The sequence below is a fragment of the Chiloscyllium punctatum genome, chromosome 21 (genome assembly GCF_047496795.1).
Source record: "Chiloscyllium punctatum isolate Juve2018m chromosome 21, sChiPun1.3, whole genome shotgun sequence".
Lineage (NCBI taxonomy): Eukaryota > Metazoa > Chordata > Chondrichthyes > Orectolobiformes > Hemiscylliidae > Chiloscyllium > Chiloscyllium punctatum.
The window spans coordinates 17,568,748-17,594,398 of record NC_092759.1 but is presented as its reverse complement, the minus strand read 5'-3'; the positions used below and the strand labels follow the sequence as shown (position 1 = coordinate 17,594,398).

At 46.8% G+C, this 25,651-nt stretch overlaps 1 protein-coding gene across 1 annotated transcript in view; it reads right to left on the bottom strand.

Annotated features, from left to right (window-relative positions):
• Window positions 1–25,651, bottom strand: part of LOC140492466 (uncharacterized) — a 119,199-nt gene that overhangs the window by 68,862 nt on the left and 24,686 nt on the right. The window contains exon 4 of the mRNA XM_072591355.1: window positions 1,573–1,720. Coding sequence (XP_072447456.1) covers window positions 1,573–1,720 — 148 coding nt within the window. The remainder of the gene's footprint in view (window positions 1–1,572; window positions 1,721–25,651) is intronic.

The window sequence follows — 25,651 nt, the reverse complement described above, 5'->3', positions numbered from 1 at the left end:
TTGGTGCTGCTGGTGGTAGTGGATGTGGTGCTGGGTGTGTTGGTGCTGCTGGTGGTACTGGATGTAGAGCTGGGTGTGTTGGTGCTGGTGGTAGTGGATGTGGTGCTGGGTGTGTTAGTGCTGCCGGTGGTAGTGGATGTGGTGCTTGGTGTGTTGGTGCTGCTGGTGGTAGTGGATGTGGTGCTTGGTGTGTTGGTGCTGCTGGTAGTAGTGGATGTGGTGCTTGGTGTGTTGGTGCTGCTGGTGGTAGTGGATGTGGTGCTGGCTGTGTTGGTGCTGCTGGTGGTAGTGGATGTGGTGCTGGGTGTGTTGATGCTGCTGGTGGTACTGGATATGGTGCTGGGTGTGTTGGTGCTGCTGGTGGTAGTTGATGTGGTGCTGGGTGTGTTGGTGCTGCTGGTAGTAGTGGATGTGGTGCTTGGTGTGTTGGTGCTGCTGGTGGTACTGGATATGGTGCTGGGTGTGTTAGTGCTGCTGGTGGTAGTGGATGCGGTGCTGGGTGTGTTGGTGCTGCTGGTGGTAGTGGATGCGGTGCTGGGTGTGTGAGTGCTGCTGGTGGTAGTGGATGTGGTGCTGGGTGTGTTAGTGCTGCTGGTGGTAGTGGATGCGGTGCTGGGTGTGTTGGTGCTGCTAGTGGTAGTGGAGGTGCTGCTGGGTGTGTTGGTACTGCTGGTGGTAGTGGAGGTGCTGCTGGGTGTGTTGGTGCTGCTGGTGGTACTGGATATGGTGCTGGGTGTGTTGGTGCTGCTGGTGGTAGTGGATGTGGTGCTTGGTGTGTTAGTGCTGCTGGTGGTAGTGGATGTGGTGCTGGGTGTGGTGGTGCTGCTGATTGTAGTAGAGATGGTGCTGGGTATGTTGGTGCTGCTGGTGGTAGTGGATGTGGTGCTGGGTATGTTGGTAGTGGATGTGGTGCTGGGTGTGTTGGTGCTGCTGGTGGTAGTGGAGGTGCTGCTGGGTGTGTTGGTAGTGGATGTGGTGCTGGGTGTGTTGGTGCTGCTGGTGGTAGTGGAGGTGCTGCTGGGTGTGTTGGTAGTGGATGTGGTGCTGGGTATGTTGGTGCTGCTGGTGGTAGTGGATGTGGTGCTGGGTGTGTTGGTAGTGGATGTGGTGCTGGGTGTGTTGGTGCTGCTGGTGGTAGTGGAGGTGCTGCTGGGTGTGTTGGTGCTGCTGGTGGTTGTGGTTGTGGTGCCGGGTGTGTTGGTGCTGCTAGTGGTAAAGGATGTGGTGCTGCGTGTGTTGGTGCTACTGGTAGTAGTGGATGTGGTGCTTGGTGTGTGAATGCTGCTGGTGACAGTTGGTGTGGTGCTGGGTGTGTTCGTGTCACTTGTGGTAGTGGATGTGGTGCTGGGTGTGTTAGTGCTGCTACTGGTAATAGAGGTGGTGCTGGGTGTGTTGGTGCTGCTGGTGGTAATGGATGTTGTGCTGGGTGTTTTGGTGCTGCCGGTGGTAGTGGATGTGGTGCTGGGTCTGTTAGTGCTGCTGGTGATAGTGGATGTGGTGCTGGGTGTCTTGGTGCTGCCCATGGAGGTGGAAGTGTTGCTGCCTGTTCTGCCCTCTTTGACTCTCCTGGACCTGTTGCAGAGTGCACTGCTATTGTTGGTGACCTTGAAAATGTTGGTGTTGCTGATGGCACTGGAGATGATGCTGGACCTTTTGGCACAATCTGTGCCTGTCATTGTACTGGTGTTTTCTGCCGCAACTGTCCTGTTGTCCACATTTTCTGAGAAAAGGAAAGATTATTGATGTTAAAATTATATTTTATTTACTCTGGATCCCCGAGTATCCCCAATTTTTTGCCTTGTAAATATGTACCTTTGTTTAAAAGGCTTGGATGGCATAATTGATTACTGCTGACGAACAAGCATACCGCCCAATAGTCTTTGATTCCCTTCCCAACAAAAAGCAAATTCCGAGTGTATTATTTCCCCCTCCAACTCTATTTTGATTTAGTCCCTACCCTCCCCTTCACTGTTTTGATCACACAGCACTACCCTTTGATGTGAAGGGCACTGCTTGTCACTGGCCACTCGGGTGTTTCCTTTCTTCCTGGTGGTGGAAATTGAATAAAGATTTGTGCCCCTTGTGTCTCTCACTGTGTCTCACACCTGCACACACACACCATGGGTGCTGGGGAAAAAAATAAGCACTACCGTGGTTAGGCAATAGTGTGGGGGCTAAAAAAAAAGAAAAAAAATTTTAAAAAAGCAAATTCCTTCTGCCTTAAAAACGTCCAATGATCCCACCTGCTTTGTCTTCAAAGGTAAAGTTCTGAAGTCTCATAGCACTCTGAGAGAGAATACTTCCTTCCATCACTGCCCTAAAATGCCAAGCCCCTAATTTTAATTGTGTCCCTTAGTTCCAGATTCAACCACAAAAGGAAACATCCTTTACTCATCCACTTTGTCAAAACCATTCAGGATCTTAAAAACTTCACTCAAATCACCCCTAAAACAAGTCCAATCTGTCCAATTTTTTCCATGAGACACTTCCCTGTTCACTTCAGGTCGCAGTCTGGCATATCTCATCTGGACTACCTCCAACACATTTACATCCTTCATCAAATAAGAATACTGAAAGTGCACACAGCACTTCGGATGTGGTCTCATTGACACCCTATGTAACTAAAGCAGTACCTGCTCGCTTTTATGCTCATTCCCTCTAATAATAGCAGGCCCCTAGTGACACAGTGGCTCATGGTTAGCACGGCTCTGGGTTCGTTTTTAGCCTCAGGCAACTGTCTGTGTGGAGTTTCCATATTCTCTCCGTGTGTCTGCGTGGGTTTCCTCTGGGTACTCTGGTTTCCTCCCACTGTCCAAAGATGTGCAGGTAGATTGGCCATGGGAAATTATCCCACAGTGTTCAGGGATAAGCAGGCTAGGTGGATTGGCTGTGGGAAAATTGAAGGTTACAGGGATAGGATAGTGGGGATCGATCTGGGTGGGATACTCTTTGGAGGGTCAGTGTGGACATGATGGGTTGAATTGCCTGCTTCCTCACTGTAGGAGTTCCACCATTCTTAACCACTTGCCTTACTTGCATCCAAACTTCTTATGACTAGTGCATTAGAACACTTGGATCCCTCTGCTCCTTGGAATTCTGCAGTTGTTCTCCATTTACAGCAATCTTCAGCCAGAAGAGCCGATGAATGATCCATCTTGGCCTCCTCTAGTGATCCCCAACATGATAGATACCATAGAGTCATAGAGATGTGCAGCACGGAAACAGACCCTTCGGTCCAACCTGTCCATGCCGACCAGGTATCCCAACCGAATCTAGTCCCACCTGCCAGCACCCAGCCCATATCCCTCCAAACCCTTCCTATTCATCTACCTATCCAAATGCCTCTTAAATGTTGCAATTTTACTAGCTATGGGGAGAATGCGGGTAAGTGGAGTTGAAATGCCCATCAGCCATGATTGAATGGTGGAGTGGACTCGATGGGCCGAATGGCCTTACTTCCACTCCTATGTCTTATGGTCTTATGGTCTTAACTGACTGTGTGTGAGAGTGATGGTTATGATGAAAGAATATTGGGTTTAAATCACAGACATTAATTAGATTACCTTGTTGTTTGGGTTTACCCAGCTGAAGTTACAGTATTAATAATAAATTGTGAATTTTGGTTTAAGCTAGAAACTTAGTGTCTGATATCTGTTATTCTTAAAGTTGGTTCGGGATAATAGGACAATTTTAATGGTCTTCGAATGTTTAAATTTTGCTGCGTTGTGAATCCAGTGTTAGCGAGTCTGATTTAGTCTGGCTTGCTATCCCTGTGTCATTATAGTATGGATCACTGAACTTTCAGAGATTTGCCTTGCAAAGGCAACAATACCAATGCTTCATACTGTTATAGGATCATAGCACAGAGAGAGGCCCTTTTGGCCCAAACTGGTCCATGCCGACCAAAATGTCCATCCACACTAACCCCATTTCCCCGCCCTAGGCTGATAGTCTTCTGAACATTTCCTATCCACGTACTTGTCCAAATGCTTTTTAAATGTTGTGAATGCACCTGTCTCAGCTACTTGCACTGACGGCTCATTCCATATACATAGCACCCTTTATAAAAAGGTTGCCCCCAAGGTTCCCTTTTTTCTTTCCTTACTTCCCTCACACTGATGCCTTCTGATCATTCAATGACCTTCAAAATTGCCCGATTATCCCTCTAATCCTTGATTCCCAACCCTGGAAAAAAGACTGAATGTATTCACCCTAACCATCCCCTCATGATCTTATACACTTCCATAAGATCCCCAACCCCCCGAGTCTCCTGTGCTCTTAAGAAAAAAGTCCTAGCTTGTCTGACCTCTCCCTATAACTCAGTCCCTTGAGTCCTGGCAACACATCCTTGTAACTTTAGATTAGATTACTTACAGTGTGGAAACAGGCCCTTCGGCCCAACAAGTCCACACCGCCCCGCCGAAGCGCAACCCACCTATACCCCTACATCTACCCCTTACCTAACACTAGGGGCAATTTAGCGTGGCCAATTCACCTGACCTGCACATCTTTGGACTGTGGGAGGAAACCGGAGCACCCGGAGGAAACCCACGCAGACACGGGGAGAATGTGCAAACTCCACGCAGTCAGTCGCCTGAGGCGGGAATTGAACCCGGGTCTCTGGCGCTGTGAGGCAGCAGTGCTAACCACTGTGCCACCGTGCCGCCCTGCACTTCTTCTGCACTACTTCCAATCCGATTGCAAAAATATTGATAGATCATCATCGGTATGGTATAAAAGAAGGGGGCAGTTGAAAAATCAGCAGAGCTAACTGCCATCCTGCCAGAGTTAACAGCTCTCATCTCTCTCTTTCTTTAGAGAGAGAGAGAGAGAGAGAGTGACAGAGAGAGCAAGAGAGAGAGAGATTAGATTCCCTACAGTGTGGAAACAGGCCCATTGGCCTAAAAGTCCACACCTACCCTCTGAAGAGTAACCCACCCAGACCTTTTTCCCTCTGACTAATGCGCCTATCACTATGGGCAATTTAGCATGGCCAATTCACCTGATCTGCACATCTTTGGACTGTGGGAGGAAACCGGAGCACCCGGAGGAAACCTACGCAGACACGGGGAGAACGTGCAAACGCCACACAGACAGTCGCCCAAGGCTGGAATCGAACCTGGGTCCCTGGTGCTGTGAGAGAGAGAGAGAGAGAGAGAGAGAGAGACAAATTGGCTCTCAAACTCATCCAAATGAAGTAGGCTGCTTTGTCCTGGATGGTATCAAGCTTCTTGAGTGTTGCTGCAGCTGTACCCACCCAGGCAACTGAGGAGAATCCCTTCACACTCCTGACTTTGTGCATAATAGTGCACCCGGTAGATGGTAGACAGGCTTTGGGAAGCAAGGAGATGAGGTAGTGCTGCAGGGTTCCTAGCATTTGCTCTTGAAGTGTGTGTTCTTATATAACTAGATAAGGAGAGTTTCTGGTCAATGGTAACACCAGCATGTTGATAATGGGAATTGATGATGGTTGTTCTGTCCTGTTTTGTAGCTTCAGCAGTTCGACTCTTCATTTTTAGGTATTTTGGTGCTGCTCCTGCATTTTTCACTGAACTAGGGTTAGTCCCCTGCCTTAATGGTATTGGTAGAGTCGGGGTTATGCTGGGCTATGAGGTTACAGAATGTATTGGAGCTTGATTCTGTTGCTGCTGCTCATCAAGAGCACCCCATGGATGCCCAGACATTAGTTACTAGATCTGTTTGAAATCCTTTGAAATCATTTAGCACAATCATAATATTACACAACATGATGAAGGGTGCCCTTAGTGTGAAGATGGGATTTATCTCCACAAGAATTGTACCATGGATACTTCTATTAAGTTAAAAATCACACAACACCAGGTTATGGTCCGACCGGTTTAATTGGAAGCACACTAGCTTTCGGAGCGACACCCCTTCATCAGGTGATCGGGTCATCATAGTCGTGCTTCCAATTGTGCTTCCAATTAAACCGGTTGGACTATAACCTGGTGTTGTGTGATTTTTAACTTTGTACACCCCAGTCCAACACCAGCATCTCCAAATCATGACTACTTCTATTAAAACTGCAGTAGATGGATGCTACTTTGGCACATAAATTGGTGAGGGTGTGGTCATGTCTGTTTTTCTGTCTTTCTGGATTCCTCACCACTAGCTGCAGCTATGTATTTTAGGGTTGAACCGGCTCCATCAGTAGTGCTGCTGCTGAGCCACTGTTGGTGATGAACCTTAAAATCCTCTGTTTTGTGCCCTTGCTGCCCTTGGTGCTTCCTCCAAGTGGTGTTCAAATTGGAGGAGTAATGATTCATCAGTTAAGTGGGGTCAGTACATAGAGTCATAGAGATGTACAGCATGGATACAGACCCTTCGGTCCAACCCGTCCATGCCGACCAGATATCCCAATCCAATCTAGTCCCACCTGCCAGCACCCAGCCCTTATCCCTCCAAACCCTTCCTATTTATATACCCATCCAAATGCCTCTTAAATGTTGCAATTGTACCAGCCTCCACCACTTCCTCTGGCAGCTCATTCCATATTCATACCACCCTCTGTGTGAAAAAATTGCCCTTTAGGTCTCTTTTATATCTTTTCCCCCCTCACCCTAAACCTATGCCCTCTAGTTCTGAACTCCCCGACCCCAGGGAAAAGACTTTGCCTATTTACCCTATCCATGCCCCTCATAATTTTGTAAACCTCTATAAGGTCACCCCTCAGCCTCCGACGCTCCAGGGAAAAAAGCCCCAGCCAGTTCAGCCTCTCCCTATAGCTCAGATCCTCCAACCCTGGCAACATCCTTGTAAATCTTTTCCGAACCCTTTCAAGTTTGACAACATCTTCCAACAGGAAGGAGACCAGAATTGCACGCATTATTCCAACAGTGGTCTAACCAATGTCCTGTACAGCCGCAACATGACCTCCCAACTCCTGTACTCAATACTCTGACCAATAAAGGAAAGCATACCTTCTGTCCCAGCAAGTCCACGCCTTCTTCACTATCCTATCTACCTGCAAACTCCACTTTCAAAGAGCTATGAACCTGCCTCCAAGGTCTCTTTGTTCAGCAACATCCCCTAGGACCTTACCATTAAGTGTATAAGTCCTGCTAAGATTTGCTTTCCCAAAATGCAGCACCCCGCATTTATCTAAATTAAACTCCATCTGCCACCTCTCAGCCCATTGGCCCATCTGGTCCAGATCCTGTTGTAATCTGAGGAAACCTTCTTTGTTTTCCACTCCACCTCCAATTTTGGTGTCATCAGCAAACTTACTAACTATACTTCTTATGCTCACACCCAAATCATTTATGTAAATGAGAAAAAATAGTGAACCCAGCGCCGATCCTTGTGGCACTCCACTGGTCACAGGCCTCCAGTCTGAAAATCAACCCTCCACCACCACCCTCTGTCTTCTACCTTTGAGCCAGTTCTGTATTCAAATGGCTAGTTCTCCCTGTATTCCATGAGATCTAACCTTGCTCACCAGTCTCCCATGGGGAACCTTGTTGGACGCCTTACTGAAGTCCATATAGATCACATCTACCACTCTGCCTTCATCAATCCTCTTTGTTACTTCTTCAAAAAACTCAATCAAGTTTGTGAGACATGATTTCCCATGCACAAAGCCATGTTGACTATCCCTAATCAGTCCTTGCCTTTCCAAATACATGTCATCCTGTCCCTCAGGATTCCCTCCAACAACTTATGCACCACCGAGGTCAGGCTCACCGGTCTATAGTTCCCTGGCTTGTCTTTACCGCCCTTCTTAAACAGTGGTACCACATTAGCCAACCTCCAGTCTTCCAGCACCTCACCTGTGACTATCAATGATACAAATATCTCAGCAAGAGGCCCAGCAATCACTTCCCTAGCTTCCTGCAGAGTTCTAGGGTACACCTGATCAGGTCCTGGGGATTTATCCACCTTTAACCATTTCAAGACATCCAGCACTTCCTCCTCTGTAATCTGGACATTTTTCAAGATGTCATCATCTATTTCCCTACAGTCTATATCTTCCATATCCTTTTCCACAGTAAATACTGACGCAAAATACTCATTTAGTATCTGCCCCATCTCCTGCGGCTCCACACAAAGGCCGCCTTGCTGATCTTTGAGTGGCTCTATTTGCTCCCTAGTTACCCTTTTGTTCTTAATGTATTTGTAAAATCCCTTTGGATTCTCCTTATTTCTATTTGCCAAAGCTATCTCATGTCCCCGTTTTGCCCTCCTGATTTCCCTCTTTAGTATACTCCTACTGCCTTTATACTCTTCTAAGGATTCACTCGATCTATCCTGTCTATACCTGACATATGCTTCCTTTTTTTTATTAACCAAGCCCTCAATTACTTTAGTCATCCAGCATTCCCTATACCTACCAGCCTTCCCTTTCACTCTGACAGGAATATACTTTCTCTGGACTCTTGTTATCTCATTTCTGGAGGCTTCCCATTTTCCAGCCGTCCCTTTACCTGGAAATATCTGTGCCCAATCAGTGTTTGAAAGTTCTTGCCTCATACCATCAAAATTGGCCTTCCTGCAATATAGAACTTGAATTTTTAGATCTGGTCTATCCTTTTCCATCACTTTTTTAAAACTAATAGAATTATGGTTGCTGGCCCCAAAGTGGTCTCCCACTGACACCTCAGTTACCTGCTCTGCCTTATTTCTTCAGCCAATTCAATTCACTCCATATGCTATCAAGAAATGGTTGGAAGCACAGCATACTGCAAAGACTCTGGGCCCTGACATCATTCTGGCAATAGTACTTGTGCTCCAGACTTGCTGCTCCCCAAGCTCTTCCATTACAGCTAAAATATTGTCATTAACCCGACAATGTGGAAAATTGCCCAGGTATAACCTATACATAAAAAGCAGGACAAATCCAACCCAGCCAATTAACTGCCCAATTAGTGTACTTTTGATCATCAGCAAAGTGATGGAAGGGGTCATCAACAGTGCTATCAAGCAGCACCTACTCAGCAATAACTTACTCAATGATGCCTGGTTTGAGTTCCACCAGGGCCACTCGGCTCCTGACCTCATTATAACCTTGGTTCAACATGGACAAAAGAGCTAAATTCCAGAGTTGAGGTAAGTGTGACAGCCCTTGACATCAAGGCCACATTTGACCGAGTATGGAATCAAGGAGCACTGGCAAAACTGGAATCAATGGGTATTAGAGGCAAACTCCATTGGTTGGAGTCATATCTGGCACAAAGGAAGATGGTTGTGGTTGTTGGAGTTCAGTCATCTCAGCACCAGAACATCTCTATAGGACTTCCTTGGGGTACTGTCTTAGGCCCAACCATCTTGATTAGATTAGATTAGATTAGATTAGATCCCCTACAGTATGGAAACAGGCCTTTTGGCCCAGCAAGTCCACACTGTCCCTCCGAAGAGTAACCTACCCAGCCCCACATTCCCCTACCCTATATTTACCCCTGACTAATGCACCTAACACTATGGGCAATTTAGCATGGCAATTCACCTAACCTGCACATTTTTGGATTGATTGGGAGATGCCAGTGTTGGACTGGGGTGTACAAAGTTACAAATCACACAACACCACCTGCTTCCAATTAAAGCTGTTGGACTATAACCTGGTGTTGTGTGACTTGTAACATCTTTGGACTGTGGGAGGAAACCGGAGCACCCAGAGGAAACCCATGCAGACATGGGCAAGATGTGCAAACTCCACACAGACAGTCGCCCGAGGCAGGAATCGAACCTGGGACCCTGGTGCTGTGAGACAGCAGTGCTAGCCACTGAGCCACTGTGCCGCCCCATCTTCATCAGTGACTTTCTCTATATCATGTGAGCATGTGAGCATCTCTAGAGCATGTGTTCTTCATTCAAAGAGTTCCAACAAATATGGTTAGATATGACTTCATTTTCACAAAACCATGTGAAGTCTTTCAAATTATCTTGAGGTTCACCAAATGTGCACTTATGACCTTTTTAATGCTAAATTCTAACAGTTTCCCCATTAATACTTCAAGCTAACTGGTTTATAGTTTCCTGTTTTCTGCCTATCTCCTTTCTTGAATAAACAGATTAAATTTGCTACTTTCCAGTCTGATGGAACTTTGAGATTTTGGAGAAGATTTGTCACTCTGGTTATGGATCAGGTTGTAAGTTTGCTCTTTGAGCTGCTCAGACATTTCATCACCATGCTTGGTAACGTCATCAGTCAGCCTCTGATGAAGTGTTGGTGTTCTGACCCACTTGCTATTTATGTGCCTTGGTTTGTTGTGGTAGTTGATATCATTTCTGGTTCGGTTTCTGAGAGGTTGGTAAATGGGGTCCAAATCGATGTGTTTTTTAATGGAGTTCCGTTTTGAATGTCAAGCCTCTAGGAATTCCCCCGCGAGTCCAGCACGTGCCTGTCCCTGGATGGATGTATTGTCCCAGTCGAACTGGTATCCCTCTTTGTCTGTGTGTATGACACCAGTGGTAGTTATCTTTTGGTGGCTAGTTGATGCTCATGTATCCTGGTGGCTAGTTTCCTGCCCATCTGTCCAATGTAATGTTGCTTGCAGTCCCTGCAGGGTATTTAGTATATGATGTTCATTCTGCTGGCTGTGGGTATGGGATCGTTTAAATTCATCAGGAGCTGCTTCAGTGTGGTGGTAGGTTTGTGGGCTACCATGATGCCTAGGGGCCAGAATAGTGTGGTCATCATCTGTGAAATGTCTTTGATGTATGTTCGGGTGGCTAAAGTCTCTGAGCATGTTATATCTTCCTGTTTAGGTCTGTTGTGCAGGAAATCAGTGGACTGTTTTTATTGGGTACCTGTTGTACCTGAATATTTTATCTAGGTGTTTTTTAACTCAGCTTCTCATAGTTCCTGGGTGCTGCGGTCTGTTTTGGCCCACTTAAATCATGTCCTGATGCAGCTCCGTTTGTGGGTGTTGGGATGGTTGCTTCTGTAGTTGAGCATCTGCTCAGCGTGTGTGGCTGTCCTATCGACGCTGGTCTGCAGCTCTCCATTGGCTTTCCATTCCACTGTGACGTCTAGGAATGGGAAAGTGAGGACTGCAGATGCTGGAGATCAGAGCTGAAAATGTATTGCTGGAAAAGCGCAGCAGGTCAGGCAGCATCCAAGGAGCTGGAGAATCGATGTTTCGGGCATGAGCCCTTCTTCAGGAATGAGGAGGGTGTGCCAAGCAGGCTAAGATAAAAGGTAGGGAGGAGGGACTTAGGGGAGGGGTGTTGGAAATGCGATAGGTGGAAGGAGGTTAAGGTGAGGATGATCGGCCGGAATGGGGGTGGGGGCGGAGAGGTCAGGAAGAAGATTGCAGGTTAGGAAGGTGGTGCTGAGTTCAAGGGTTGGGACTGCGACAAGGTGGGGGGAGGGGAAATGAGGAAACTGGAGAAATCTGAGTTCATCCCTTGTGGTTGGAGGGTTCCTAGGCAGAAGATGAGGCGCTCTTCCTCCAGCCGTTGTGTTGCTATGGTCTGGTGATGGAGGAGTCAAAGGACCTGCATGTCCTTGGTGGAGTGGGAGGGGGAGTTGAAGTGTTGGGCTACGGGGTGGTTGGGTTGGTTGGGCCGGGTGTCCCAGAGGTGTTCTCTGAAATGTTCCGCAAGTAGGCGGCCTGTCTCCCCAATATAGAGGAGGCCACATCGGGTGCAGCGGATGCAGTAAATGATGTGTGTGGAGGTGCAGGTGAATTTGTGATGGATATGGAAGGATCCCTTGGGGCCTTGGAGGGAAGTGAGGGGGAGGAGTGGGCACAAGGTTTGCATTTCTTGCGGTTGCAGGGGAAGGTGCCGGAAGTGGAGGTTGGGTTGGTGGGGGGGTGTGGACCTGACGAGGGAGTCACGGAGGGAGTGGTCTTTCCGGAACGCTGATAGGGGAAGGGAGGGAAATATATCCTTGGTGGTGGGGTCTGTTTGGAGGTGGCGGAAATGATGAAGGATGATACGATGTATCTGGAGGTTGGTGGGGTGGTAGGTGAGGACCGGTGGGATTCTGTCCTGGTGGCGATTGGAGGGGTGGGGCTCAAGGGCAGAGGAGCGGGAAGTGGAGGAGATGCGGTGGAGAGCATCGTCGACCATGTCTGGGGGGAAATTGCGGTCATTGAAGAAGGAGGCCATCTGGGTTGTTCGGTATTGGAACTGATCCTCCTGGGAGCAGACGCGGCGGAGACGAAGGAATTGGGAATTATGGATGGTGTTTTTACAGGGGGCAGGATGGGAGGAGGTGTAGTCTAGGTAGCTGTGGGAGTTGGTCAGTTTATAGTAAATGTCCGTGTTGATTCGGTCTCCCGAGATATAAATGGAGAGGTCTGGGAAGGGGAGGGAGGAGTCTGAGATGGTCCAGGTAAATTTGAGGTCAGGGTGGAAGGTGTTGGTAAAGTGGATGAACTGTTCAAGGAAGGGGAGTCAGTTATTGTTTTCTTCCCTTTTGGTGAACTTTATACCAGTAAGGATGTTGTTTATGTGCTTGTGGGTTTCTCCTGGTTTGTTGCGTTTCATGGTGACAAAGGTATCTTCCATACAGCAGACCCAAAGTTGGGCTGGATCGCGGGAAGGGCTGTTAATTCTAACCTCTGCATAACTGCTTCTGCTAGAAGTCCTAATATTGTTGATGCCACAGGCATCCCATTGATTTGTTTTATATCTTGTCTTTGAAGGTGATGTGAGTTATGAAGCACAGGTCTCCCAGTTTGAGGGTGCTGTCTTCGCTGGTGGAGTTGGTGCTGTCTGGTGTTTGTGTTCTTCGTTCATCTAGCAGTGAGGCCAGCGTTTCTTTGGCTCGAGTGATGGTTATTGATGTGAATAGGGCTGACACATTGAAGGAAACCATGACCTCATTGTCCTCTACCTTGGTGTCTTTGACGACGTTAAGGAATTCCTGGGTCGAGTGGATTGAGTTTTCTACCAGGTGTTGCAGTTTGCAGTTCCTTTCATAGCCTGTATGTCGGTGTGTAGGGATGTGAGACTCTGGCTCTGTGGGGGCAGGTGGGTGGGGTGGAGGGGAGCTTGTTACGTAGCTTTGGTAGTCCTAGAAAAGGGGGTGCGTTGGATCCTTCGGGTTTCATTCTTTGTAGGTCTGTCTTATTAATTTCAGCTGTCTTATGTAGGTTCCTCAGAGCGGCTGTAATGTGATTTCCTAGCTGTGGAGTCAGGTCCAATACCACCTGTTGGTAGGTTTTGGTATTGGTTAGCAGTATGTTTGCTTTTTCAAAGTATTGCATTCTGTTCAGGATGACAGTCATGCACCCTTTATCTGCCGGTAGGATTACGATATCTCTGTCTTTTCTGAGTCCTTCCAGGCCTTTCCTTTCCAGTATGTGGAGGGTGCTCCCTTCTTTCTTCCTGCTTAGTGTTACTTACACCGATACTTCTACCAGCTCATTAGTCACTTCCTTTACGACCTGGGAATGAAGTTATAACCCTGACACAACAAACTGTAAATCCATCCGTTTGATCAGTACTGGTTTACCTCATGAATTTTGCCGTCAGCCTCCTGACTTATATCTACTAAGAAATTTTTAATGTATCCTGTATATTGAAGATTGAGGCAAAATATTTATTCACAACAATCACCATTTCTTTATTATTAATTCCACTAGCTCCATCTATCTTCAGGCCAATGTACTGGGCGGCTAATCCATCTTGGCCTCCTCTTGAGGGTCCCTGCCTTGCTGATGCCAATTTTCAATCAATTTATTTCACTCCATATGATGTGAAGTAACATTTGAGAGGCACTGGACGCTGCTGATGCTGTGGGCCCTAACAGCATTCCAACAATAATTCTGAAGACTTGTGTTCCAGAAATAGCCACACCCTTACCCAAGATATTCTGAACTAGGCATCAGAAAAGATAACAACAAACTCAGCCATTTGAAAGCCGCAAAATTCTCCTTACCAACATATAGGGGTGAGTGCCAAAATTGGGGGAACTGTCTCACAGCCCAATCAAGCAAGAGCCCGACATAGTCATGTTCACGGAATCATCCCTCACTCATACAATAACTCAGAAAGCACCAGTATCATCCCTCAGAATGTTCTGTCCCATAAACAAGACAGATCCAGGTTGGGTGGCAGCACTGAGCTATACAGTCAGATGGGAGCTGTCCTGGGAGTCCTCACATTGACCACACCCTGTCAAGTCTCATGTTATCAGCTTATAGATCGGCAATGAAACCTCCTATTCACTATCAATGTTGTGAAACTTGAAAGGGTTCAGAAAAGATTTACAAGGATGTTGCCAGGGTTGGAGGGTTTGAGCTACAGGGAGAGGCTGAACTGGCTGGGGCTTTTTTCCCTGGAGCGTCGGAGGCTGAGGGGTGACCTTATAGAGGTTTACAAAATTATGAGGCGCATGGATAGGGTAAATAGGCAAAGTCTTTTCCCTGGGGTCGGGGAGTCCAGAACTAGAGGGGCATAGGTTTAGGGTGAGAGGGGATTGATACAAAAGGGACCTGAGGAGCAACTTTTTCACACAGAGGGTGGTACGAATATGGAATGAGCTGCCAGAGGAAGTGGTGGAGGCTGGTACAATTGCAACATTTAAGAGGCATTTGGATGGGTATATGAATAGGAAGGGTTTGGAGGGATATGGGCCGGGTGCTAGCAGGTGGGACTAGATTGGATTGGGATATCTGGTCAGCATGGACAGGTTGGGCCGAAGGGTCTGTATCCATGCTGTACATCTCTATGACTCTATGTACTGACCCCACTTAACTGATGAATCATTACTCCTCCAATTTGAACACCACTTGGAGGAAGCACCAAGGGCAGCAAGGGCACAAAACAGAGGATTTTAAGGTTCATCACCAACAGTGGCTCAGCAGCAGCACTACTGATGGAGCCGGTTCAACCCTAAAATACATAGCTGCAGCTAGTGGTGAGGAATCCAGAAAGACAGAAAAACAGACATGACCACACCCTCACCAATTTATGTGCCAAAGTAGCATCCATCTACCGCAGTTTTAATAGAAGTAGTCATGATTTGGAGATGCTGGTGTTGGACTGGGGTGTACAAAGTTAAAAATCACACAACACCAGGTTATAGTCCAACCGGTTTAATTGGAAGCACAATTGGAAGCACGACTATGATGATCCGATCACCTGATGAAGGAGTGTCGCTCCGAAAGCTAGTGTGCTTCCAATTAAACCGGTCGGACTATAACCTGGTGTTGTGTGATTTTTAACTTAATAGAAGTATCCATGGTACAATTCTTGTGGAGATAAATCCCATCTTCACACTAAGGGCACCCTTCATCATGTTGTGTAATATTATGATTGTGCTAAATGATTTCAAAGGATTTCAAACAGATCTAGTAACTAATGTCTGGGCATCCATGGGGTGCTCTTGATGAGCAGCAGCAACAGAATCAAGCTCCAATACATTCTGTAACCTCATAGCCCAGCATAACCCCGACTCTACCAATACCATTAAGGCAAGGGACTAACCCTAGTTCAGTGAAAAATGCAGGAGCAGCACCGAAATACCTAAAAATGAAGAGTCAATCTGCTGAAGCTACAAAACAGGACAGAACAACCATCATCAATTCCCATTATCAACATGCTGGTGTTACCATTGACCAGAAACTCTCCTTATCTAGTTATATAAGAACACACACTTCAAGAGCAAATGCTAGGAATCCTGCAGCACTACCTCATCTCCTTGCTTCCCAAAGCCTGTCTACCATCTACCGGGTGCACTATTATGCACAAAGTCAGGAGTGTGAAGGGATTCTCCTCAGTTGCCTGGGTGGGTACAGCTGCAACAACACTCAAGAAGCTTGATACCATCCAGGACAAAGCAGCCTACTTCACTTGGATGAGTTTGAGAGCCAATTTGTCTCTCTCTCTCTCTCTCTCTCACAGCACCAGGGACCCAGGTTTGATTCCAGCCTCGAGCGACTGTCTGTGTGGAGTTTGCACGTTCTCCCCGTGTCTGCGTAGGTTTCCTCCGGGTGTTCCGGTTTCCTCCCACAGTCCAAAGATGTGCAGATCAGGTGAGTTGGCCATGCTAAATTGCCCATAGTGATAGGCGCATTAGTCAGAGGGAAAAAGGTCTGGGTGGGTTACTCTTCAGAGAGTAGGTGTGGACTTTTAGGCCAAAGGGCCTGTTTCCACACTGTAGGGAATCTAATCTCTCTCTCTCTTGCTCTCTCTGTCACTCTATCTCTCTCTCTCTCTCTCTCTCTCTCTCTCCCTCTCTCTCTCTCTCTCTCGAGAGAGAGAGAGAGAGAGAGAGAGATGAGAGCTGTTAACTCTGGCAGGATGGCAGTTAGCTCTGCTGATTTTTCAATTGCCCCCTTCTTTTATATCATACCGATGATGATCTATCAATATTTTTGCAATCGGATTGGAAACAGTGCAGAAGAAAGTTACAAGGATGTGTTGCCAGGACTCAAGGGACTGAGTTATAGGGAGAGGTCAGACAAGCTAGGACTTTTTTCTTAAGAGCACAGGAGACTCGGGGGGGGTGGGGATCTTATAGAAGTGTATAAGATCATGAGGGGATGGTTAGGGTGAATACACTCAGTCTTTTTTCCAGGGTTGGGAATCAAGGATTAGAGGGATAATCGGGCAATTTTGAAGGTCATTGAATGATCAGAAGGCATCAGTGTGAGGGAAGTAAGGAAAGAAAAAAGGGAACCTTGGGGGCAACCTTTTTATAAAGGGTGCTATGTATATGGAATGAGCCGCCAGTGCAAGTAGCTGAGACAGGTGCATTCACAACATTTAAAAAGCATTTGGACAAGTACGTGGATAGGAAATGTTCAGAAGACTATCAGCCTAGGGCGGGGAAATGGGGTTAGTGTGGATGGACATTTTGGTCGGCATGGACCAGTTTGGGCCAAAAGGGCCTCTCTCTGTGCTATGATCCTATAACTGTATGAAGCATTGGTATTGTTGCCTTTGCAAGGCAAATCTCTGAAAGTTCAGTGATCCATATTATAATGACACAGGGATAGCAAGCCAGACTAAATCAGACTCGCTAACACTGGATTCACAACACAGCAAAATTTAAACATTCGAAGACCATTAAAATTGTCCTATTATCCCGAACCAACTTTAAGAATAACAGATATCAGACACTAAGTTTCTAACTTAAACCAAAATTCACAATTTATTATTAATACTGTAACTTCAGCTAGGTAAACCCAAACAACAAGGTAATCTAATTAATGTCTGTGATTTAAACCCAATATTCTTTCATCATAACCATCACTCTCACACACAGTCAGTTAAGACCATAAGACCATAAGACATAGGAGTGGAAGTAAGGCCATTCGGCCCATCGAGTCCACTCCACCATTCAATCATGGCTGATGGGTATTTCAACTCCACTTATCCGCATTCTCCCCATAGCCCTTAATTCCTTCAGTTCGTATTTGAACAGAAAATAAAGTTTGTAATTTGTTAGTTCAATTACCATCTCAACGATCGGTACCATCAAAGAACTTTTGAACAATTCATTATATTATTGCCATACTGGTTGAATTCCAAAGCCACCAGTCAACATAAACAGCTTCCACCAATTCCAAGCAATATTCACTTGTTTCTTAGAAACTGGGATTCTTTGCTCAGAAAGTTCACAGTTCATGTTGTTACATCTGGTTTTTCAACCCTACGAGAGTCATTCTGCCTCAAAACCATGCTTTGTATGTTGCCTGTATTGAAAACATCAGGCACAATCTGTATCTGTCCCATTCCTTCCACCCGGTGCCTCGGAACTGAGTGCAGTCCAGGTATAATGCAAAGGAAAATCTACCGTGGATTTCGGGGAAACACCAATCCAAAACTCACAATAAGTATTACCAAGGAATATATATCGTATTGAGACTCACCTAAAGTTGTAGCAAAAACCAAGCAGTATAAATATGCAACAGCTTTTGTGTTGTACATTGTATTTCTCCTTTTTTAAAAATCAGATTCAAAACAAGACTTGGAAGCAGCAAAATCAAATACGAATTAAAGTGATTGAAGTTTTTTTTTCAGGTGTCTTCATGTCAAAGTAAACTTAATTCAAAAGGCAAATCGACCATTCACTGCAGGATGGGGAAGAAAGTGTCAGAGGAAGTTAAAGTGAAGGGCTATTAAACACACCTTCCAATAGTGACCTTTGTAACTGTAGATAAGGGCCTTAAATTAGACCAAGCCCATTTATTCCCTGAAAATGTAGTGTCCCCCAAATAATCTCAGTGAGAAAATGGAACGCTTGTGGGACATGGGCTCTGTCCCTAGATGCCTTTGGACATGTGGCTTGCTAAGCCATTTCAGAGGACAGTTGACAGTCAGCCATATTGCTGTGGGTCTGGACAATAGGTTTCCTTCCCTCAAGGACGTTAGTGCACCAAATGCATTTTTCTTGACAACTGGTAATGGTTTCATGATAGAACATAGAACCTAGAACAATACAGTGCAGAACAGGCCCTTCGGCCCTTGATGTTGCGCCGCCCAGTGAACTAATCTAAGCCCATCCCCCTACACTATCCCATCATCGTCCATGTGTTTATCCAAGGATAGTTTAAATCTCCCTAATGTGGTTGAGCTAACTACATTGGCAGGCAGGGCATTCCACACCCTTACCACTCTCTGAATAAAGAACCTGCCTCTGACACCTGACTTAAATCTATCACCCCTCAATGTGTAGCTATGCCCCCTCGTACAAGCTGATGTAATCATCCCAGGAAAAAGACTTCCACTGTCTACCCTATCTAATCCTCTGGTCATCTTGTATGTCTCTATGAAATCCCCTCTTAGCCTTCTTCTTTCCATTGAGAACAGACCCAAGTCTCTCAGTCTTTCCTCATAAGATCTTTCCTCCAGAACAGGCACATTCAGGTAAATCTCCTCTGCACCTTTTCCAATTCCTCCACATCCTTCCTGTAATGGGGCGACCAGAACTGTAGAACCAATCAATAGATTCTTAATTCCAGATTTTTTTTAATTTTCATTCATGGCAGAATTTGAACCCAGCTCCCCAGAAATTTAACTGAGCTTCTGAATTAATAGTCTAGTGGTAATACCAATAAGATAACATTTTATTCCAGATTTTTATTGAAAATAGATTTCACCCTCTATCACAGGATTGGAACCCATGCTCACCAAACATTAACCTAGGCCTCTGGATTATTAGTCCAGTGACATTACTACTACACCATGCCTCCCATGTGTCTGGTGTCTTTAGCAAACAGTTATACTAAGATTGACATTCACACATGTTGTCTTTCTTTACACTATCCGAGAATCTTTGAAAATTTCAAATAATCGTTGTGTTTATACACCTACCACTCTTATACAGCACAATCTAACTGCTTTAGCTCACACACAGGAATGGCAAGTGATTTTTTTTTAAATTCATGAACCACTTGAGCATATAATCTTAGAGTCATTTTAGGAATTCTCACTTGCATTGAGGGTTCTGACCACACCAATCATATAATGAGGCGTTTTAGTTCACAACAGACGGACCCAAATTCCTGTTACGTGATCCCAGCAGTTAAAGTTGTGGGGTCAAGCTGCCCCTTGAGAGAGTCGAGGAGGGCACTCACACTGCGATGCTGATAACAATCAGGCTGCTTGCTTGGCAGCTCATCCACCATCTTAAACATCCATTCCTGCCATCAATACACAGTGTCTCAATGCTCAGCAAACCTGACTGGATTTCACTGGTAGCATAACCAATTGCATAATCTACACCATCTCAAAGGGCAAGAGCAGCAGGTATATGAGAGTGTGATAATCTCCGACTCAAACACAATCCAGGCACACTTTGCTATTGTAGTATCATACAGCTCATAAATAAACCCTCTGGTCTAACTTGTCCACACCGAGCAGATATCTCAATCTGACCCAGTCTGAACCCTTCCTATTCATATACAGATGACTTTTAAAGGTTGTAATTGTACTTGCCTCCACGACTTCCTCTAGCAGCTTGTTCCATACAGACACCACCCTCTGCGTTAAAATGTTATCCATCAGGCCCTTTTCAAATCTTTCCCCTCGCACCTTAATCCTATGCCCTCTAGTTTTGGACTCCTCCTAGCCTAGGAAAACAACATTGGCTAATTACCCTATAAAGGCCCCTCTTGATTTTATAAACCTGCATCTGGTCATCTCTCAACCTCTGACACTCCAGGGAAAATAGCCCCAGCCTATTCAGCCTCTCCCTATAATTCAAACCCAGTAGTCCAACAATAACCATGTAAATCTTTTCTGAACCCTCTCAAGATTAACAACATCCTTCCTATAAAAGGGCGACCAGAACTGAATGCAGTAAATGTCCAGTATAGCTACAACATGACATCCCAACTCCTCTCGCGTTTGCTCTGACCAGTAAAGGTAAGCGTGCCAAACTCCTACTTTAGCACATTGTCTCCCCTGTGACTTCAGTTTCAAGAAACTATGAACCTGCACTCCAAGGTCTCTTTGTTTTGTAACTCGCCTTAGGACCTGACCATTAAGTGTATAAGTCCTGCACTGATTTGCCTTTCCAAAATGCAGCACCTCACATTTATTGAAATTAAACTCCATCTGCCACTCCTCGGCCCATTGGCCCATCTGATCAAGATCTCGATGTACTCTGGGGTAACCTTCTTTGCTGTCCATTGCACCTCCAATTTTAGTGTCATCTGCAAACTTACTAATTATACCTCCGATCTTCGTGTCCAAATCATTTATACAAATGATGAAAAGCAGTGAACCCAGTACCGATCCTTGAGGCACACCACTGGTTGCAGGCCTCCAGTCTGAAAAGTAACCCTTCACCACCACCGTCTGTCTGTTTGCCCTGTCTGTTTGAGCAATTTCTGTATCCAAATGGCTAGTTCTCCTTGCATTCCATGTGACCTAACATTGCCAACCAGTCTCCTATGAAGAACCTTGCTGAATGCCTTACTGAAGTCCAAAGAGATTACGTCCACCGCTCTGCCTTCAGCAATCCTCTTCATTACTTCTTCGAAAACTCAATCTAGTTAGTATGACACGGTTTCCCATGCACAAAGCCATGTTGACTATCCATAATCAGTCCTTGCCTTTCTGAATGCATGTAAATCCTGTCCCACCAAATCCCCTCCAACAACTTGCACACCACCAATGTTAGGCTCACTGCTCTATAGTTCCTTGGCTTTTCCTTACCATCTATCTTAAATAGTGCTGCCACGTTAGCCATCCTCCAGTCTTCCAGCACCTCACCTGTAGTCTATTGATGATAAAAATATTTCCGTAAGGGGCCCAGCAATCGCTTCCTCAGCTTCCACAGAGTTTTAGGGTATACCTGATCAGGTCCTGGAGATTTATGTGCTTTAAGCTGTCCAGCACCTCCTCATCTGTAATATGGTCATTTTTCAAGATGTTGCTATCTATTCTCACATTCTATATTCTCTATATCCTTCTCCACTGTAAACACTGTTGCAAAATACTTGTTTAGTATCTTCCCCATGCTGTGCGGTTCCACACATAGAGTCATAGAGATATACAGCATGGAAACAGACCCTTCGGTCCATCTTGTCCATGCCGACCAGATATCCCAACCCAATCTAGTCCCACCTTCCAGCACCCGGCCCATATCCCTCCAAACCCTTCCTATTCATATACCCATCCAAATGCCTCTTAAACTGTACCAGCCTCCACTACATCCTCTGGCAGCTCATACAGATGACCTTGCTGATCTTTAAGGAGCCCTATTCTCTCCCTAGTCCTTAATGTATTTATAAAATCCTTTTACAATTCTCCTTAACCTTATTTGCCAAGGCTATCTTATATCGCCATTCTGCCCTCCTGATTTCCCCCTTACATATACTCCTACTGCCTTTATAAGCTTCTAAGGAACCACTCGATCTCTGCTGTCTATAACTGACATATGCTTCCTTCTTTTTCTTGACTAATACCTCAATTTCTCTTGTCATCCAGCATTGTCCTGACAGGAACATACTGTTCCTGGACCTCATTATCTCATTTTTGAAGACTTCCCATTTTCCAGCTGCCCCTTTATCTGTGAACATCCTCCTCCAATTAACTTTTGAAAGTTCTTGCATAATACTGTCAAAATTGACCTTTCTGCAACTTAGAACTTGACCTTTTAGATCTGATCTGTCCTTTTCCATCACTTTTTTTGAAACTGATAGAATTATTGTTGCTGACCCCAAAGTGCTCCCCCACTAAGACCTCAGTCACCTGCCCTGTTATTTCCCAAGAGTAGATCATGTTTTGCACCTTCTCTAGTAGGTACATCCACATACTGAATCACTTAACAAATTCCTATCATTTAAATAGTCCCTCCTTGTGTTTAGAAAGTTAAAATCCCCTACTATAACCATTGCATTATTCTTACAGATAACTGAGATTTCCTTCGAAATTTGTTTCTCAGTTTCCCACTGATTACTGGGGGTGGGGGTGGGGTGGGGGGGGGGGGGGGGATGGGGGGGCGAGGTGGGGTAATAGTACAATCCCAATAAGGTGATCATCTCTTTCTTATTTCTCAGTTCCACCCAAATAACTTCCCTTGATGTATTCCCAGGAATATTCTCCTGAAGTATAGCAAAATGTTATCCCAATTCAAAAATGCCACTCTCACTCCTGTTTTGCTCCCCTTTCTATCATTCCTATAGCATCTTATACCCTGGAACATTAAGCTGTCAGTCCTCTCCATCCCTGAGCCACATCATACACTTATGTGAGGAACAAGAGGATGGCCAGAGTGAGGGTGGGGCTAATCAGGCATGGTGGAGGGAGTCACGGAGGGAATGGTCTTTTCTGAACGCTGATAAGGGAGGGGAGGGGAATATGTCCCTGGTGGTGGGGTTTGGAGGTGGCGGAAATGACGGCGAATGATACGCTGGACATGGAGGTTGGTGGGGTGGTGGGTGAGGACCAGTGGGGTTCTATCCTGGTGGCGGTTGGAGGGGCGGGGCTCAAGGGCGGAGGAGCGGGAAGTGGAGGAGACATATGTCCCTCCTCTCCCTTATCAGCGTTCCGAAAAGACCATTCCCTCCGTGACTCCCTCGTCAAGTCCACACGCCCTCACCAACCCAACCTCCACTCCCGGCACCTTCCCCTGCAACCGCAAGAAATGCAAAACTTGCGCCCACACCTCCCCCCTTACTTCCCTCCAAGGCCCCAAGGGATCCTTCCATATCCGCCACAAATTCACCTGCACCTCCACACACATCATTTACTGCATCCGCTACACCCGATGTGGCCTCCTCTATATTGGGGAGATAGGCCGCCTACTTGCGGAACATTTCATAGAACACCTCTGGGACACCCGGCCCAACCAACCCAACCACCCCGTGGCTCAACACTTCAACTCCCCCTCCCACTCCACCAAGGACATGCAGGTCCTTGGACTCCTCCATCGCCAGACTATGGCAACACGGCGGTTGGAGGAAGAGCGCCTCATCTTCCGCCTAGGAACCCTCCAACCACAAGGGATGAACTCAGATTTCTCCAGTTTCCTCATTTCCCCTCCCCCCACCTTGTCTCAGTCAAATCCCTCGAACTCAGCACCACCTTCCTAACCTGCAATCTTCTTCCTGGCCTCTCCGCCCCCACCCCACTCCGGCCTATCACCCTCACCTTGACCTCCCTCCACCTATCAATTCCCAACGCCTCTCCCCCAAGTCCCTCCTCCCTACCTTTTATCTTAGCCTGCTGGACACACTTTCCTCATTCCTGAAGAAGGGCTGATGCCCGAAACGTCGATTCTCCTGTTCCTTGGATGCTGCCTGACCTGCTGCGCTTTTCCAGCAACACATTTTCAGCTTTGATTAGAGATAGTCAGCATGGCTTTGTTAGGGGCAGGGCATGCCTCAAAAACCTTATTAAATTAATTGAGAATGTGATAAAATGCATTGAAGGCAGAACAGTGGATGTGGTGTACATGGATTTTAGCAAGGTTGTTGATAAGGTTCCCCATGATAGGTTCATTCAGAAAGGAAGGAGGCATGGGATACAAGGAAATCTAGCTGTCTGGGTACAGAATTAGCTGACCCATAGAAGACAGAGGGTGGTAGTAGATGAAAAGTATTCAGCCTGGAGCTCGGTGATCAATGGTGCTCTGCAGGGATCTGTTCTGGGATCTCTGCTGTTTGTGATTTTTATAAATGACTTGGAAAAGGAAGTGGAAGGGTGGGTCAGGATCTGGACTAGCATGCGGCAGGTCAGGATAGGTCTGAGGGTCAATGCCAGTGGGAACATCCTCCACCCACCCTCCAGCTTTGCAATCAAAGAGAGCAGAGGGTACCTGATGTACGCAGGGCAGCCGAAAGTGTGCCAAACCTGCAGGAGGTCAGGCCACATGGCGGCGGACTGTAAGGTCACCATTTGTCAGAACTGTAAGAAGGAGGGTCACCCGACCAAAGAATGCAAAGAGGCCAAGAACTGCAATCTGTGTGGAGAGGCAGGCTACATGTACTAGGCCTGCCTAAGACGAGAGGCCACCACCTACGCACAGATGGCTGGAGGTGGCAATGCGAGCAGTGGATTGCAAAAGGCTGGCAAGGTACCCCACAAACCAGCAGGGGAACAACGTCTGGGGGCACCCAGAAGGATGGAGCAGAGTAGACGGCAGCCAGTGGGGAGGTGCAGCAGCCAATCCAAGCTCCCACAGGACAGACGGAGGAAATGGAGGAGGAACAAACCAAGGAGGCAGAGGAGTGGATTCTTGTAAAAAACCAGGAAAAGGAAACCTCATCAGGCCCCCAAAACCACCCAGCAAAGGGGGAAACGACACCTACACGACGAGGATACAGCCAGCTCTTCAGATGGTGAGGATGGGCGTAAGGAGTGTCGTCACCAGAGGAAGGGTCAGAGCGCCACGGGGAGAAAGGAGGGCAGCACCCCCCCAAACAGGAAATGATGAACCCTGTGAGGGGGCTAGTAAAGACCACCCCCTACCCTGTGAGAACCAGGAGGTACCCACCGCCCCACAGCTCCAGGTAACTTGGAGCAGTGATCCTCTGACAGCCAGAGAACGGGACTGTGCGAACCCTGGTCCCGACCCGAAGACACCTGAGGGAAATGCCTGCAGTGTGGAGCCGGACAGCTACCTCAGCCCTGGGAGGGTCCAGCAGTTCGTGTTCATCACAGGAATGCAGATAGCTACCCCAGAGAGGCAGAACCAACAGCAAATGGACACTGGTAACCTCATTAACTGGTAAAATGGAGATAAAAATTGCCAGTATTAATGTGCGTAGCGTTAAATCTGCTGCGCGATGTGTCTCTACGCTGGCCTTCCTGGCCAACGTTAAAGCCGATGTTCCTGTTTCTGCAGGAGTGTGGGGTACCGCACCTCAGCAGCTACAGGAGATGGTCGAGCTCGTGGGCCCATGGGCCATCAGTTTGGTCGGGGGGCAACGATAGCCACGCCTCAGGTCTGGGTATCCTGTTGCGAGGAGGCAACTTCACCATCTCTGAGGTTAAGGAGGTGGTGGGCGGGTGCCTCCTTGTCGCTGATGTCATGTATAGAAATGCTCCCCTGAGACTGATTAATGTGTACGCCCCAGTGGGTAAGAGTGAACGGTTGGCCGTCCTGTAGCAGCTTCCACTGTTGCTGGCGATGTCCAGGCCGGTCATTCTGGCTGGAGACTTCAACTGTATCATTGATGCAGATGGACGATTTGGTGGGAGTGGACAGTAAACTGGACTCCACATCCAGAACCCTGATGGAAACGGTCAAAGATGCCAAGCTGCACGATGTCTTCAG